A 15,823-nucleotide genomic window follows, 5' to 3' on the forward strand; every position below is an offset into this window, starting at 1 on the left:
CATCAGCACAGGCACCATCAGAACCCCCAGCACAGCCACCATCAGAATCCTCAGCACAGGCACCATCAGAACCATCAGCACAGCCACCATCAGAACCCTCAGCACAGGCACAATCAGAACCCAGTGAATTGTACGAGGCACAGAGGAGAGTGTGGGCAACAGGGCAGCAGCGCAAACAGAAAAACCAAATCCCGTTTGACAGTTAACCTTTGAACACATCTACACAGATGATTTACCCTGACATTTCAGTTCTCAGAGTCTTCACCCCCCTCCCCCCAGACAGACAGACAGACTCACTCACCCACTCTCACACACACACACACACACACACACACAGCTCTGTCCCTCCACACTGGGTCACGTGTTATTAACCTCATACTGTGGAATTCTGGGTACACTTTCCCAAGTTGCCACTCAGGTTTAAGTCAGTGCTTAAGAGATTTACTCCAGTGGATATAGGATTGTTTTCATATCACACAAACACAAATATTTACAAATATCTCATATTCTCCATGACCTGGATTTTCAATGTCTTGCCAATAATGTATATGACTATTTCATTCACAAAATGGAAAACATTTACATGCCTTCAAAGAATTTGAAATAAACAGGAGTGGAATAAACCTAGCACATTTGAAACCCTTTTCTTTGAGACACAGACTGATTTTGGGAAGGGGGGGGGGGGGGGCATAGACGATACTTTACGAAATCCTGTGGGGTAATTTGTCCTCTGCGTTTTACCCATCCTACAGCAGGTACTCAGGAGCAGTGGGCAGCCACAGTGCAGCGCCCGGGGGCCAGCTCCAGGTCTGAGGCCAGTGCCCTGGTCAGGGGCAGGGGCAGGGGTGAACTCCTCACACACACGAATGTGTACCACGATGGTGGAGCCCTGCAAACACACCCAGACCAACAGCACCACTGTCCTTCCAGAGCAGGCAGGGGTAAACATGGCCGCTGTCGCCCCTCAGACTTCTATAAAAAAACCCAAATCACTGCCCCCACCCCCACCCCCACCCCAAAAACATTTCTACACGCAGTCAATCTCTGGTCATTCACAGGGGATGAGCTAGCAAATCCCAAAATGCTGTGGCCCCTCCCCTCATGTCCTTATGGCCTAATTTCAAACCCAACCCCCCCCCCCCCCCCCAGAATAAAACTGAGTTCACTGAAAGTTCACCCGTTAGCAAATCTACACCCACCATTCAGTGATTCCACCATTCAGTCATTGCTGATTTCGTCTGGTAACCTACATTTTTAGCGAAGATCCCGCCCACAGCCAGGTCCTCAGCCTCCCCATGCCCACCCAATCCCAGGGCACAAAGCGGTCAAAGTCCTGCCAGCCACGGGCCGGTCCAATCAAACAAAGGCAGACATGGCGATGTCACTCCAACTGTCCCTGAACTACCCCCCAGGAAAGATCAGGGTTCACCGAAAGGACAGCGAGTTTCCTTACCCTGAGTACTCATCCCTCTCGGAGGGAAGAGATTCGGGCGAATTTCTCCGCCTTTCTTACCCATCGAAAACCTCCAGATTCGCTTGCATGGGGAAACAGTGCCCCCTGCTGTTCAGGCACAGCCAAGCTACTGCATTATTAAAAACCCATCGGTAACATTTGCTCCTTATTTCATCTGACATAAAAGACCAGCCCAGCCACATGACCTGATTTATTTGAAAATGAACAAACGGTTTTCACCTTCAGAACTACAATATAGATTTATCACATGCAAAATTTTAAAAAATGAAAATAAGCATCAAAATAAACAGAGTTTCCACTGCCTAGTCATTAAATGAACCACAAAAAGAATCATGCCATAAAAATAAACGGCTGTGAATAAATAGTTTCTAACATGATTTAGAGGACATTGCAGGAATTACAGCTAAATACTAAATAAAAAATATTTTACGGAGAAAAAAAAACGTTTAGGGTGCATGTAAAAGCTTATGAGGGGACAGTTTCATCAGTAAGAATTTAAGATGAAGAAGCATCAGTAAATGAAATAGACTTACTTTAGTATTTAGTAAAGAAATGAATAACATTCTTTGAATGCCTTTAATACATTACATGTGCAACACAGCCTCAAGTTCATTTGGAATTTGTTTCTCTCATAATTTGAGACTACAGGGTGTTAAAGTTATAAATATTTACACATTATTAAAAACTTGCTCAATAGTATTAAATGAGACCCTTTGTTCTTTCCTCATTTATTATTAAATTGGAATTTTATTCAGTATTATTTTTCTCATCATTAAAATTGATAATTTGTAACATAGATATCAGAGTTCAGTAAAATAAATAATCTTAAGCACACTATAAATATGAACTGCATACAGGTTTGTGTACACTATTACATACACTATTATTGTTAAATGTATAGTAATATATACATAATGAGTCAAACTAGCTCATTCATTGGTGATCATCTGATTCTGTGTGTAATTTATGTGCACAATTCAAATTTCACATTTACTTCCATTTACACCAGGTATTTTATGTAGCCAAATAACCATCTGAAGGATACATTTTACATATTTATAAAGAATATACTTAAATTGAAATTTTTTGGGGGGATTTTTTTTTTCTGTTGCATGCTACTTATTTCACAAATTAGTTTCACACAATTACAAACCATTTATATGGAAACAAACAAGACTTTTCACATCACTACTTATTATGGGGGTTACCTGCTTACACAATGTCCTTACTGGCTTTTACTGTGTAATAGAAAGCGACCACTAAGAGATTAAATATGACTTGTTTTCTAATTAAGAAAAACAGCCCAAATTATATTTATAATTTAAGGCTTTTTAATACATTTTCAAATCTTCAGATCAAAGATCTTACTACGTATAGCATTTCATGGTGACATTAATAATTAATAGTTTAAACAGTGTCATTGTTTTATTAAATCAACGTGATAATATTTTCCCCTTATTTTCTTTATATTGTCACTCTCCCTTTTCTAATTTCACAATTCAATTAGTTATTTTCATTATTATTGCTTCTAAATAAGGTATTTAAATTACAGTTAAATACAGTGTATGGAATCCTTTTTGTGCTTCATTTGAAGTGCTTTTGTTTCTTAATGTGAGGTTCTAGTATAAGCCCTGTAGGGTTTCCAGCCTCTCCAGCATTTGTTCTTTATTCATGCAAATAATAAATAAATTAATTATTTAATTGTGAAATGTGAAAATTACATTTTAATAAAATACTCAGATGTTTGTTTTCTGTCACAGTATTTAGCATGATAATGCGATTCTTTCTGACATGTATTAGGGAAGACATGAGACAGTGAAGCGATAAAGTGCTCCCGTAAAATAAATATTCTGTTAATTCTTAAATTTAAATATTTACAGTCTGATTACAGAAATAAAAAATAATAATTTCAAAGAAATAATATCATTTATAAAATCAGACTTCAAGCAGAGGTAATGAGCGCAGTGTAAAATTCTGACTTTTCAGTTCGGATCAATCTTTTTTTTCTTATTTATATATTTTATGTTTAACATCTGAATATGAAGGTCCATCACACATGCAGCACAGATGAAGTGAATATTAAATCACCTGTCCCATTCCCTCACAAACAAATCACCATGCCACCTAAGTCACTAAATAAAAAATATGTCAAAAAATGTATTAGTCAATTAGATTAGTTATTAATGCATAAATTCAAAGTTCTGCTTGGTTCCTCTATGAGTACCATTTAGACAGAGATGCGAACTCAATTTATGATAATTATTGAACTTTTTACGCAGGATGAAAGCACCACATAGCAACAAAATCACAAATCACAAAAATAAATTGATTCATTAGCCAATAAATTGCAAGTTCAAATTTAATATGCTACTTATTCACACTTAAATGAAAACCAACCAGATTCTGCAAATATTGTATTTTGTATACTTTTCGCTCACACATTTCAGCAAGAATTAAAACTGTAGATGGATCCTGGTTGAGGAATGTTTTGTCAAACAAGCTTCTGTACAATTTGTTATTATTCTAAGGAACATGGTGCGGAGCTCCAAACGGGATGGAAAAGGGTCCTGTGATGAAGCACGGTTACGGTATCCCCCCCGACCCCCCGACCCCCCCCCCCCCCCCCCCCCCCCCCCCCCGCCCCCCGCCCATCCCATCTCCACCTGACGCATCCCACACAGACAAAACCTCAGAATACCAGTACCACCACAGAGAACAGAAGCATTTTTATTTTGTTGATCAATTTGAAGTTTAAATATTCCCTCAAAGCCAAAAGATTCCACATAGTATGGTTTATGTACTCTATACATGAGCTTATTAAAATAATAATAATTTAATACAATTTTAAAATAAATAAAAAAATGTGAATCTCCATTTCTAAACAGCTAACTGAACATTCATTTTAAAAAATGGTGTTTTGTGTATCTGGTTATTTTTTTGAGGTCAGATTTATAATGGCAGTCACAGTAAAATCAAAATCAAGGGTGTGGGGACCTCTAGAGGCCAGAGCAGAAAGTGCAGCAGATCCAGCAGAATAAAACTGAGGAAAATGGCTTCCTGCTCTTATAACCATCGACTGAAGCTTATCAAGTGACAATGAAGCACTGATGAATGAACTATCTGTAACAGGCATTCATTTGAAAGGAAGTGTAATATTGAATAAAGGGTATACGGTCCAGCTCAATTTGACAGCAAAGAAATAGGTTATGCTGCCTTAAACACAATAAAAATCAAAATCTAGTACCGCCCCTTTAAATGGAATGTAGGAAGGGGCAGGATTGGCCGGTGTGTGGTCACATCTTTGACGTAAACCCTGTAGTTTTTTTGCATCTGTGCGGCCGAAACATAAAGACTGATTTCCTGGTGCAAACAGGACAACACCTCGCACATCCTATTTGGGTTTTTAAAGACTTTCCACAGGAAATATAAACGATTCACAGTGTAGTGTTGGGCTGGGCATGTAGAGTCTGTCCACTCCGCAGCTGGTCCCAAACTCTTCCATCCGCACATGTCCACACCCCCGCAGTCTGAAGACACACACCATCCCCAAACCTGCAGACAGAGAGCAAACCGCTTTCCCCTCACTGATACCACACGCGTGTGATCCACTGCCCAGAGTATTACAGCCAATAAGCTGTAATTTTTCCCAGATGAACTGGGAGATTTGGTCCCTAACCTGTGCCCTACACCCCTCACCTGTGTCCTACGCCCCTCACCTGTGCCCTACACCCCTCACCTGTGTCCTACACCCCTCATCTGTGTCCTACACCCCTCACCTGCGTCCTACACCCCTCAACTGTGTCGTACACCTCATTCACCTGTATCCTACACCCCTCCCCTGTGTCCTACGCCCCTCAACTGTGTCGTACACCTCTCACCTGTATCCTACACCCCTCACCTGCATCCTACGCCCCTCACCTGTATGCTACACCCCTCATCTGCATCCTACAGTCCTAAACTGTGTCGTACACCTCTCACCTGTATCCTACACCCCTCATCTGTGTCCTACGCCCCTCACCTGTATCCTACACCCCTCACCTGTGTCCTACGCCCCTCACCTGTATCCTACGCCCCTCCTGTGTCCTACGCCCCTCACCTGTGTCCTACGCCCCTCACCTGTATCCTACACCCCTCACCTGTGTCCTACGCCCCTCACCTGTATCCTACGCCCCTCACCTGTGTCCTACGCCCCTCACCTGTATCCTACGCCCCTCCCCTGTGTCCTACGCCCCTCCCCTGTGTCCTACGCCCCTCACCTGTGTCCTACGCCCCTCACCTGTATCCTACACCCCTCACCTGTGTCCTACGCCCCTCACCTGTATCCTACACCCCTCACCTGAGTCCTACGCCCCTGTCCTGACGCTCACCTGACTGTGCGAGGCTGCTAGCTCTCCTCCTCTTCCTCATGACTGTCAGCATGCTCCACCACGCGGGGCTCCACCAGCCGGTCATAGGAGACAAACATCATGACCTAAGAGACGCACATACACACACACACACACACACACACACACGCACACGTACGCACGCACATGTGCACAAGCGCACACGCACACACACACATTTAGACATTTTAGAACATGGGAACAGAAATGCAAATCACAACCTTGCAAAGCTTCATTTTCAGTCTACAAGCATTTAGCATTTACCCCAACCCCCACGACCAAACAATTTTCTGAGAGAAACACTGAACTTCAAGCAAAAGCTGTAGCATTAGCATTCTAAATCAGAGCAAGGGCAATGCAGAATTACGCACACGCACATGCACACACACACAGTACTCACAGTGAGCAGAGCCAGCAGGCCCATCATCACTCCCAGCATGATGTACAGGTTGTCTGTCAGTCCTCCGGCCCACAGGGGCCCCAGGATGGTGGCCAACCCCCCCACCGACCGCCGCACGCCCTGACTGAACCCTACACACACACACACAGGCATACACACACACACACACAAACAGGCATACACACACACACACACACAAACACACAAACAGGCATAGGCATACACACACACACACACACACACACGGGCGCGCGCACACACGCACGGGCACACACACACACACACACACACACAGGCATACACACGCACACACACACACACACACAGGCATACACACACACGCACGGGCACACACACACAGGCACACACACGGACACACACACACAGGCATACACACACACGCACAGACAGACGCACAGACGCACACACACACACACACACGCGCACACACACGCACGGGCACACACACACACAGACGCACACACACACACAGGCAGGCACACACACACGCATGTTTTATTTCAGCCACCCAGGGAAATGGGTCTTGCATAATGAGAAGTCTTTACATGAATAATGTAGCATGTTAATTAAACTTTTACTAAAATTCTAAGCATCATTTTCACCCTGGAGATTTTGAAAGGTCGTGTTAAAATACCTTCACCTTGGCAGGTACATTCACTGCCTGATTACATTATTATAATGCAGCTTTTTATTAGTCCAAGCTGTGTTTCCTGAGCCAGTTACAAAAAGCACACAAGTACAGGGTTAAGTGCATTAAGAGCACGTTTAAAATAAACTATTTAACAGTTTCAGTTAAAGGCCCATTTACCTACCCACCCAAATATGCATTTCTACTATTAAATATTCATATTATTAATTAGTCGATTACAGACCAACTATGCAGTAAGCAGGAAGTGCATGTGTAGTTCATTTTATAGTTTTACTTGAGAATTAATTTAGTTATATTTCACAAATGTGTGGCAGTACCAATTTCCGTCAATGGAGGGCAGTGTCGCTCACCTTGAGTCTTCTCTGCTGTTACCTTAGAGAACAGGGACACCTGGGCAACAGCGACGAAGGGGAGCCCCAGAACCTGCAGGAACACCCCGATGATGAACTCCGTCAGCAACCAGGCAAACCCACCTGGAGGAGAGAGAGAGGGGTTTGAGAGTGGGGGAGGAGAGAGAGAGGGGGGTTAGGGTGGGGGAGAAGGAGAGAGAGAGAAGAGAGTGAAGGTGGGGGAGGAGAGGGAGGGGGGATGTGTGGGGGGAGGAGGGGTTGTGCGGGGTGGGGTGGGGTGGGGTGGGGTGGGGTGGGGTGGGAGGTTCAGGGCAGGGCGGGGTGAGAGGTTCAGGGGCGGGGCAGGGTGGGGCAGGGCGGGGTAGGAGGCTCGAGGGCGGGGCATGGGCGGGGTACAGGCGGGGCTCACCTTGCGGTCTGGCCAGGAACACCAGGCACCAGACGCAGGCGATGTTGCAGATGAGGAGCCCCACGGCCAGCAGGAGGCGCTCCTTCGCCCTGCGGCTCAGCCAGCGCACGAAGAAGAAGCCGGCGATGACCTCCACGCCGCACAGGCAGTACATCACGCTGTTCTCCAGCTCCCCGAAATTAAAGAATCTCTGCGTCAGCGGGGTCACCATCGTCTGGGGGCACAGCAGAGAGAGATGGGCGCTATGGTGACCTCCACAGCTCAGACTCCCTGTGTTACTGTGACTCAGCACAGACTCCCTGTGTTACTGCGACTCACTCCTCAGCACAGACTCCCTGTGTTACTGTGACTCAGCACAGACTCCCTGTGTTACTGTGACTCACTCCTCAGCACAGACTCCCTGTGTTACTGTGACTCACTCCTCAACACAGACTCCCTGTGTTACTGTGACTTAGCACAGACTCCCTATGTTACTGTGACTCACTCCACAGCACAGACTCCCTGTGTTACTGTGACTCACTCCTCAGCACAGACTCCCTGTGTTACTGTGACTCACTCCTCAACACAGACTCCCTGTGTTACTGTGACTTAGCACAGACTCCCTATGTTACTGTGACTCACTCCACAGCACAGACTCCCTGTGTTACTGTGAATCACTCCACAGCACAGACTCCCTGTGTTACTGTGACTCACTCCTCAGCACAGACTCCCTGTGTTACTGTGACTCACTCCACAGCTCAGACTCCCTGTGTTACTGTGACTCACTCCACAGCTCAGGTGAGATTTGGGTGAGTGATTCGGTGTGGCTCTGGCTGAACTGGGTGAGTGATTCGGTGTGGTTCTGGCTGATTTGGGTGAGTGATTCGGTGTGGTTCTGGCTGAATTGGGTGAGTGATTCGGTGTGGCTCTGGCTGAATTGGGTGAGTGATTCGGTGTGGTTCTGGCTGAATTGGGTGAGTGATTCGGTGTGGCTCTGGCTGAATTGGGGTGAGTGATTCGGTGTGGTTCTGGCTGAATTGGGTGAGTGGTTACGGAAGGACCCACCTCCAGTGCAGTCTGGTTGAACAGTGTGATGAACTGAGCAGCAAGAAGCACAACCACCTCCTCCCTCAGGTACTCTACAGAGAGGGGGAGGGGGGAGAGACAGAGAGAGAGAGAGAGAAGAAAACTGGAGAAGGAGTCCCTGGAACACCAATATAATCAGGCAGCATCACCATCCCTCCCCTCCCCCCAACCAGGGTGGGGGGGGTCTCACCTCTGCTGCTGCTGAAGTTCCTGAAAGGGTTCGAGTTTGTGGGCTGTGGAGGGGGCGAGGCGGGTGGAGAGAGGTAGGGCAGGTTGCCATTGGAGACGAGTGAGCTCTCTGATTGGCTGGAGCGGATGGAGCCATAGGAACCTCCGGTCTCTTTCGGGCTCATCAGAGGTTTCTCTTCGTCTTCACCTCCCTCCGCCTCTCCCTCCGTCTCTCCCTCTTTCTCTCCCTCCCCCCCTCCCTCCGGGCCCACCCTGACCCCGGGCCCCTGTGGAGGCAGGTCCCAGTATAGGAAGAGCACCACCAGCTGCATCAGGAGCCAGAGCGCACACATGAAGAGCTGAAACAGAGAGACACAGAGTTACACACACACACACACACACAACCCGCATGCAAAAACACACACACACACACAACTCACACGCAAACACACACACACACACACACACACACAACCCGCATGCAAAAACACAACACACACACACACACACAACTCGCACGCAAACACACACACACACACACACACACCCCCCACAGCACCACAGAGTCCTGATCTAACGCTGAGGGAGCGAGCCTCACCCCGGGGGCTGTGTATTTGTTCACCACAAACGGCCCCAGCTGGAAATCGCACAGTCTGAGGAAGATGTTGAACGCTGGACCTGGAAACAGAAGATACACAAACACAGGGTAAGAGCAGGACAGACACACAGACACAGAACCACAGAGATACACAGACACACAGACACAGATACACAGACACACAGATACACAGACACACAGACACACAGATACACAGACAGATACATAGATGCACAGACACACAGATACACAGATGCACAGATAGATAACTATATACACAGACACACAGACAGATACACAGATACACAGACACACACACACAGTACACAGACACACAACCATACAGACACAGATACACAGACACACAATCACACAACCACACAGACAAACAGACACACAGACACACAGAACCCTGTTGAGTATTTATGGGATATTTTGCAAAGATGCCCAAAGCAGCGTGAGCAGGCGGTAGAGCAGTGTGGTCTTCCTCCTGCTCATGCACTCCAGACACCGGCAGTCTCTGTGGCACGGAGCACGCAGGTCCGTGGGGACCCAACACCCTGTTAAGTGACTGCACACTTACAGACACTTTCACACAAGTGAGAATACTGACCAATCAGCAGGCCGACCTGCCGACACGCCATGACAACAGCGAAGACGGTGGCGCGGTCCTCTGAGGCGGTGTTCCGCGTCAGGAACCCGAAAATAGAAGAGCCAGCGCCTGTCCCGATACCTGCACCGAAACACAGGAGCCTGCTCAGCCAGGCACACTGCACACTGCACACTGCACGAGTACGCTCAGTTACTACTGCACACTGCACACTGCACACACTCAGTCACTACTGCACACTGCACACACTCAGTCACTACTGCACACTGCACACACTCAGTCACTACTGCACACTGCACACGCTCAGTCACTACTGAACACACTCAGTCACTACTGCACACTGCACACACTCAGTCACTTCTGCACACTGCATACACACAGTCACTACTGAACACACTCAGTCACTTCTGCACACTGCACACACTCAGTCACTACTGCACACTGCACATACTCAGTCACTACTGCACACTGCACACGCTCAGTCACTACTGAAAACACTCAGTCACTACTGCACACTGCACACACTCAGTCACTACTGCACACTGCACGTGCTCAGTCACTACTGCACACTGCACACACTCAGTCACTACTGAAAACACTCAGTCACTACTGCACACTGCACACACTCAGTCACTACTGCACACTGCACGTGCTCAGTCACTACTGCACACTGCACACGCTCAGTCACTACTGCACACTGCACACACTCAGTCACTACTGCACACTGCACGTGCTCAGTCACTACTGTACACTGCACACACAGTCACTACTGCACACTGCACGTGCTCAGTCACTACTGTACACTGCACACACAGTCACTACTGCACACTGCACACTCAGTCACTACTGCACACTGCACATGCTCAGTCACTACTGTACACTGCACACACAGTCACTACTGCACACTGCACGTGCTCAGTCACAACACGCCGAGCTGATGACATCAGAGCACAGACGGGACTTTCTCACCTGCCACAAACCGACTGCCCAACAAAAGCCACTTAGAATAGCCCAGGAAGTACATGAAGTTACCTGTGAGCGAGAAAGAGAGAGAGGTATCCATTAGCATCGTTATTGTTGTTGTTGTTATTATTTTTAGCATATTTCAATTAAGCCTGCACTGCTGCTTACCGATGATCTCGAAGACGTTTGAGAAGAGAATGACGCCCTTGGTGGTGCGGGTGTGGTCGGACCAGAGCCCAAAGAGAGGCCCGCAGAGCAGGCCGCTCAGGCTGAAGGCCGACAGCCCCAGACCCAGGAAGTACGGAGCCGCGCCCAGCGTCTGCAGGTACATCCATATGGTGGGCAGGATCACCGCTGAGGAGCCCACAAACAAACAGCTTCAGCTTCAGATCACCTGCAGTTCACCTGGTACAGGACATTCAGCTTCAGCTTCAGATCACCTGCAGTTCACCTGCTACAGGACATTCAGCTTCAGCTTCAGATCACCTGCAGTTCACCTGCTACAGGATATTCAGCTTCAGCTTCAGATCACCTGCTACAGGACATTCAGGTGAACTGAACGTAAACTGTATTTCTGCATTTCCTCATTTCTGTTTGCTGTAGCACGCAGGCAAATCTCTTATGTTTACGCATCAGAACAGAGTTTAGTGCAGACGGACCTTGAAAAGATGTCAGGATAACATGATAAATCTGTATTTTATTGCATTAGATGAAAATTCACTTTGACATAAAGGTTAAGGAGGTCTCCAAACTAAGAAACTCATCCTGAATACAGCCTGTTCCTCTTCATGTCTGAGCCTGCTGCTCTGAAGCTGTTCCATTACATTACATTCCAGGCATTTAGCAGACGCTCTTATCCAGAGCGACTTACATTGTATCCAATTATCCAGCTGGATATATACTAGAGTAATGAGGGTTAAGTACCTTGCTCAAGGGTACAACGGCAGTGTCCTACCGGGTAATCGAACCAGTGACCTTTAGGTTACAAGACCAACTCCTTAGCCATTATACTACACTGCTGCCACTGTTCCTCTACACGCTACACGTCTGTAGCTGTTCCTCTACACGCTACACGTCTGTAGCTGTTCCTCTGCACGCTACACGTCTGAAGCTGTTCCTCTGCACACTACACGTCTGTAGCTGTTCCTCTGCACGCTACACGTCTGAAGCTGTTCCTCTACACGCTACACGTCTGTAGCTGTTCCTCTACACGCTACACGTCTGTAGCTGTTCCTCTACACGCTACAGGTCTGTAGCTGTTCCTCTGCACGCTACACATCTGTAGCTGTTCCTCTACACGCTACACGTCTGTAGCTGTTCCTCTGCACGCTACACGTCTGAAGCTGTTCCTCTGCACACTACACGTCTGAAGCTGTTCCTCTGCACACTACACGTCTGAAGCTGTTCCTCTGCACGCTACACGTCTGAAGCTGTTCCTCTGCACGCTACACGCCTGAAGCTGAATGCTGCCCTGTTCCTGCACTGTACTGCCATGTCCGAGACCCTCATTCACGCCCCTGGAGAGGATCTCAACTCTCTAAGTGAAAAACAAGAGCCCTATTGGAGCTGCATTATCTCACGCAGGGAGGTTATGTGATTTAAGTGATTACTGACGGGATGCCCTATTGTAATACAGGACAAATCTGCAATGTCTGTAGATTTTACAGCTCAGGAATGTCGAAACAGTGAAGCGATTTATCTTCTGTGTTTCGCAGAAACGCCAAAGTCCTTCAGTAGCCTAATAGCAGCCCAGTCTGAGGGGACCTGCAGGAATGTAACTGTGTGTGGAAAGTTTGCCTTTCTTTCTGGTGACCAGGAGTCAGAAGATCTGAATCTGCCGCCTGCCCACTCGTTAGTTTCTCCACATGCATGCAATTAGTGACGTTTACGTCCGGGCTATCTGCAGTCATTTCTGAGAAATTACAGAAATTGTTAATCCAGTACAAATAGATCAGACAAGACATCTTGAAAACCTCATTACAGCACAACTCTCTGTAAAACGAATCCAGCTCAAATAGGGTTAAAATGGTTAAGGTATGGGAATGAAGAGTCAACTCATTTCATTAGTTCATCTCAAACTTCCACGGATTTCATCAAATTAAATAAACGTAATTATACATTATCGTTCACGTGAAAAAAATTTCTCCAGGCCTATCTCAAGGTCACTGAACAGACCTTGTGAGGGTGCGCATTTAAAAAAGGCCTAACAAGGGCTGTGTCAGAGACCAAATATGCGCACTGAAACTGACCGAGCCCGACTGAAACACAGCCCGAGGTCAAGATGATTCCAGGAGACAATACACAGCAGGGTGGCTACGCAGCAGAGGCGGAAAATCCAGGTTCAGAAAGTACAAGACCGCCCCAGTATTTTGTTCCAATCACCTGGATTTGCTAATTAGCAACTCGGCCAGGAGGTAGAACCAATTAGTGACTTCTACTTTCTGACCCCTGGACTTTCCACCTCCACTACGCAGTTGCAGAAACTGCAGGCTGTGGCATGAAGCCAGGTCAGGAGGCCGGGTTCATCTGAATCTTACGCACATGCAGTGTGGAGAGCGGTCAAACAAACAGTGACCAAAGTTCACACACATGTGGGTGTAGAAATAAATGGAGGCTAAAGTAAACTGTGCTAGTGTAACTGTACTGAAATTCAAACTGGGTGACTTGTGAACAAGGGAAGTGAAACTCCCCATGAAATTCCAGTGAGGCAATCCTAAAGCACTTCCCATTGGCCTTTTGAATGCCACTCGTTCGTTTTTATTTTTAATCATTGAAAAGGCTGGCCTCCTGGGGGTATTTCATTAATTAGCTGGATAATTGATGTGAGTGAAACCTGGAACATCGATATTTACTTCAGTCCATGTTCTAGATTTGGGAGGGTTCCGGGTTTTACTGAACTTCTGAGACAGGGCCGTGCTTGTGCAGGGCTACTGAGCTCGAGATCTGCTTGAACTCGTGTGTGACTCAGAAGGCTCTGGAGTTGCGATCAGGTGCCTCTTGAAGGGAAAGGTACATATTGGGGTAACCAAGGCGAAAAGATGGATGACGCCTTTAACACGCTGATTTTATTTACATAGTTAAAATGTTTACAGTCCTGAACTCTGCAAGTGAACTAGGCCAACGAAAGCCTCATCCGCAATATCTGAGCGTACGGGCTCCATCAGGCTAACCGCCATCATATAAACTGCCAAACCAAACGGAGTTAACGTGTAATGTAAACTCAACTGGTATGTTATAGCCATCACTACTACCGCTATAAAACAATCATTATCGCCATCACTGGAAGCATATAACTAGGCTATTAAACAAACATTATTTCCATCACAAGCCTATAACACTAGAAAACCTCTTGAGTGTAACGTTAGTCTACTAAATGTATAATAGCAAAGTATGTATGTGGTAAAATAACGTGGCGTTACACATTTTTAACACCGATAGTCTATAAACAATTGGTGCATCCGACGTTATTACGGACGGTGTGTGACATGTTTATGACAACCGGTCTAACCGGAGATGCTACGTATCTTCGCTAAATTCGCCAAGATGCCATTTCATCTGAACATAGTGTGATGACATACGACCTACTGATTAACAAACGGTGAAACGATGGCAAAAAAATCTGTGTACCTGGTAAACAAAATTATAAACAAAAAAGAAATAATAAAAACTTACCATACTCGATGCCACTTAAAAGGAAGATTAATCCGATCGTGAAAAATGTCGATTTCCTTTTTCGTCTATAATCCATTTCGCATATAATTATTAACTTTCCAGTTGTCAAATTATCAAGTGTTTGGATACAGCACTATTTTCCGGTGATAATGGTGTTGAAATTACTCAGTCCCAGGTCGGTAATCCAGTGGGAGCTACTCGGTTTTATTGGAGAGGTAGTGTGTCCAATTATCGGCCACATATCGGGCTACACTCTAAATATTAGCTATACTAGCTATGCTCTTAAAGGCAATGATCACTGGCTCACTAAGCAGCGATTCAAATTTAAGAATACGTTTTGTCGTTTAACGTTACTGCAGACAAACTAAACACGTAGGATAATGCTGTAATCTAACAAATTTAACTGCAGTGTTTGTGAAGCACTGGCAGCGTAGCTACCGCAGGACCGGTTCGGCTTCTCCAAACCGATCTGATCGCAGGAGGTGTGAGAACTCGGAGAAACCCAGGTGAGCCACAAAAAGTAAGGGACTTCCGGTAAACACAAGCGCGAGAAATTTCATAATAAAAGTTGTGATTAGTGCTTTCTTATAATTGATTTTGTAGTATTATTGAAAAAAAAAAGCTTCTGAATATACAATCCTGCAATTATACAAGTCACTTGGTCGAATTAAATTTTATACTATATTCATTCAGCTGGAACAAATATTGATAAGCCAACAGGGCGTTTTTTATGCTGCAAACATTTTTGTTGAGGAATAATTTATTTTTATAATGTAGTGTAGGCTTCGTAATGTGTATGGATTTCCAAAGTGTAAACACAATTGTATCGGTATTATTTTTTATAACTATTCAGGGAATTAGACATAGCTTCCAGTGTTTCACAGATTGGCCGTAGTGTTTAAAAATATTTTCCCAAACTAATGGAGATTTCACGTATTTATTTTAAAACCAGCTCATCTGCAACAACAGGTTCGTCGACGATATTTCTGATGCCATTTGCGAAATGTCACCGAAACCGGTGAGCACCTGAACTACCCTATAGGTAAGTTAACAAAACAT

The 15,823-nt window shown here is 45.9% G+C and overlaps 1 protein-coding gene across 1 annotated transcript; it reads right to left on the bottom strand.

Annotated features, from left to right (window-relative positions):
• Positions 1–4,181: 4,181 nt before the first annotated feature.
• LOC118224520 (major facilitator superfamily domain-containing protein 8-like) lies at positions 4,182–15,269 on the bottom strand. Its single transcript, XM_035412004.1, has 12 exons — positions 14,765–15,269; positions 11,261–11,446; positions 11,099–11,161; positions 10,133–10,252; positions 9,520–9,599; positions 8,944–9,280; positions 8,733–8,806; positions 7,689–7,902; positions 7,280–7,402; positions 6,260–6,390; positions 5,842–5,945; positions 4,182–5,026 (listed from the first exon to the last, which is right to left on the bottom strand). The coding sequence occupies exons 1-11, from the start codon at positions 14,838–14,840 to the stop codon at positions 5,859–5,861; spliced, it is 1,491 nt and encodes a 496-aa protein (XP_035267895.1). The 5' UTR covers positions 14,841–15,269; the 3' UTR covers positions 4,182–5,026; positions 5,842–5,858.
• Positions 15,270–15,823: the final 554 nt, after the last annotated feature.

This window comes from Anguilla anguilla, chromosome 4 (assembly GCF_013347855.1).
Source record: "Anguilla anguilla isolate fAngAng1 chromosome 4, fAngAng1.pri, whole genome shotgun sequence".
NCBI lineage: Eukaryota > Metazoa > Chordata > Actinopteri > Anguilliformes > Anguillidae > Anguilla > Anguilla anguilla.

Coding starts and splice junctions, on each gene's coding strand:
- LOC118224520 (XM_035412004.1), bottom strand. CDS start 14,840: ATGGATTATAGACGAAAAAGGAAATCGACATTTTTCACGATCGGATTA. Junction 11,162..11,260: donor AAACGTCTTCGAGATCATCG/GTAAGCAGCAGT, acceptor TCTCGCTCACAG/GTAACTTCATGTACTTCCTG. Junction 5,946..6,259: donor GCCTGCTGGCTCTGCTCACT/GTGAGTACTGTG, acceptor TGCGTCTCTTAG/GTCATGATGTTTGTCTCCTA.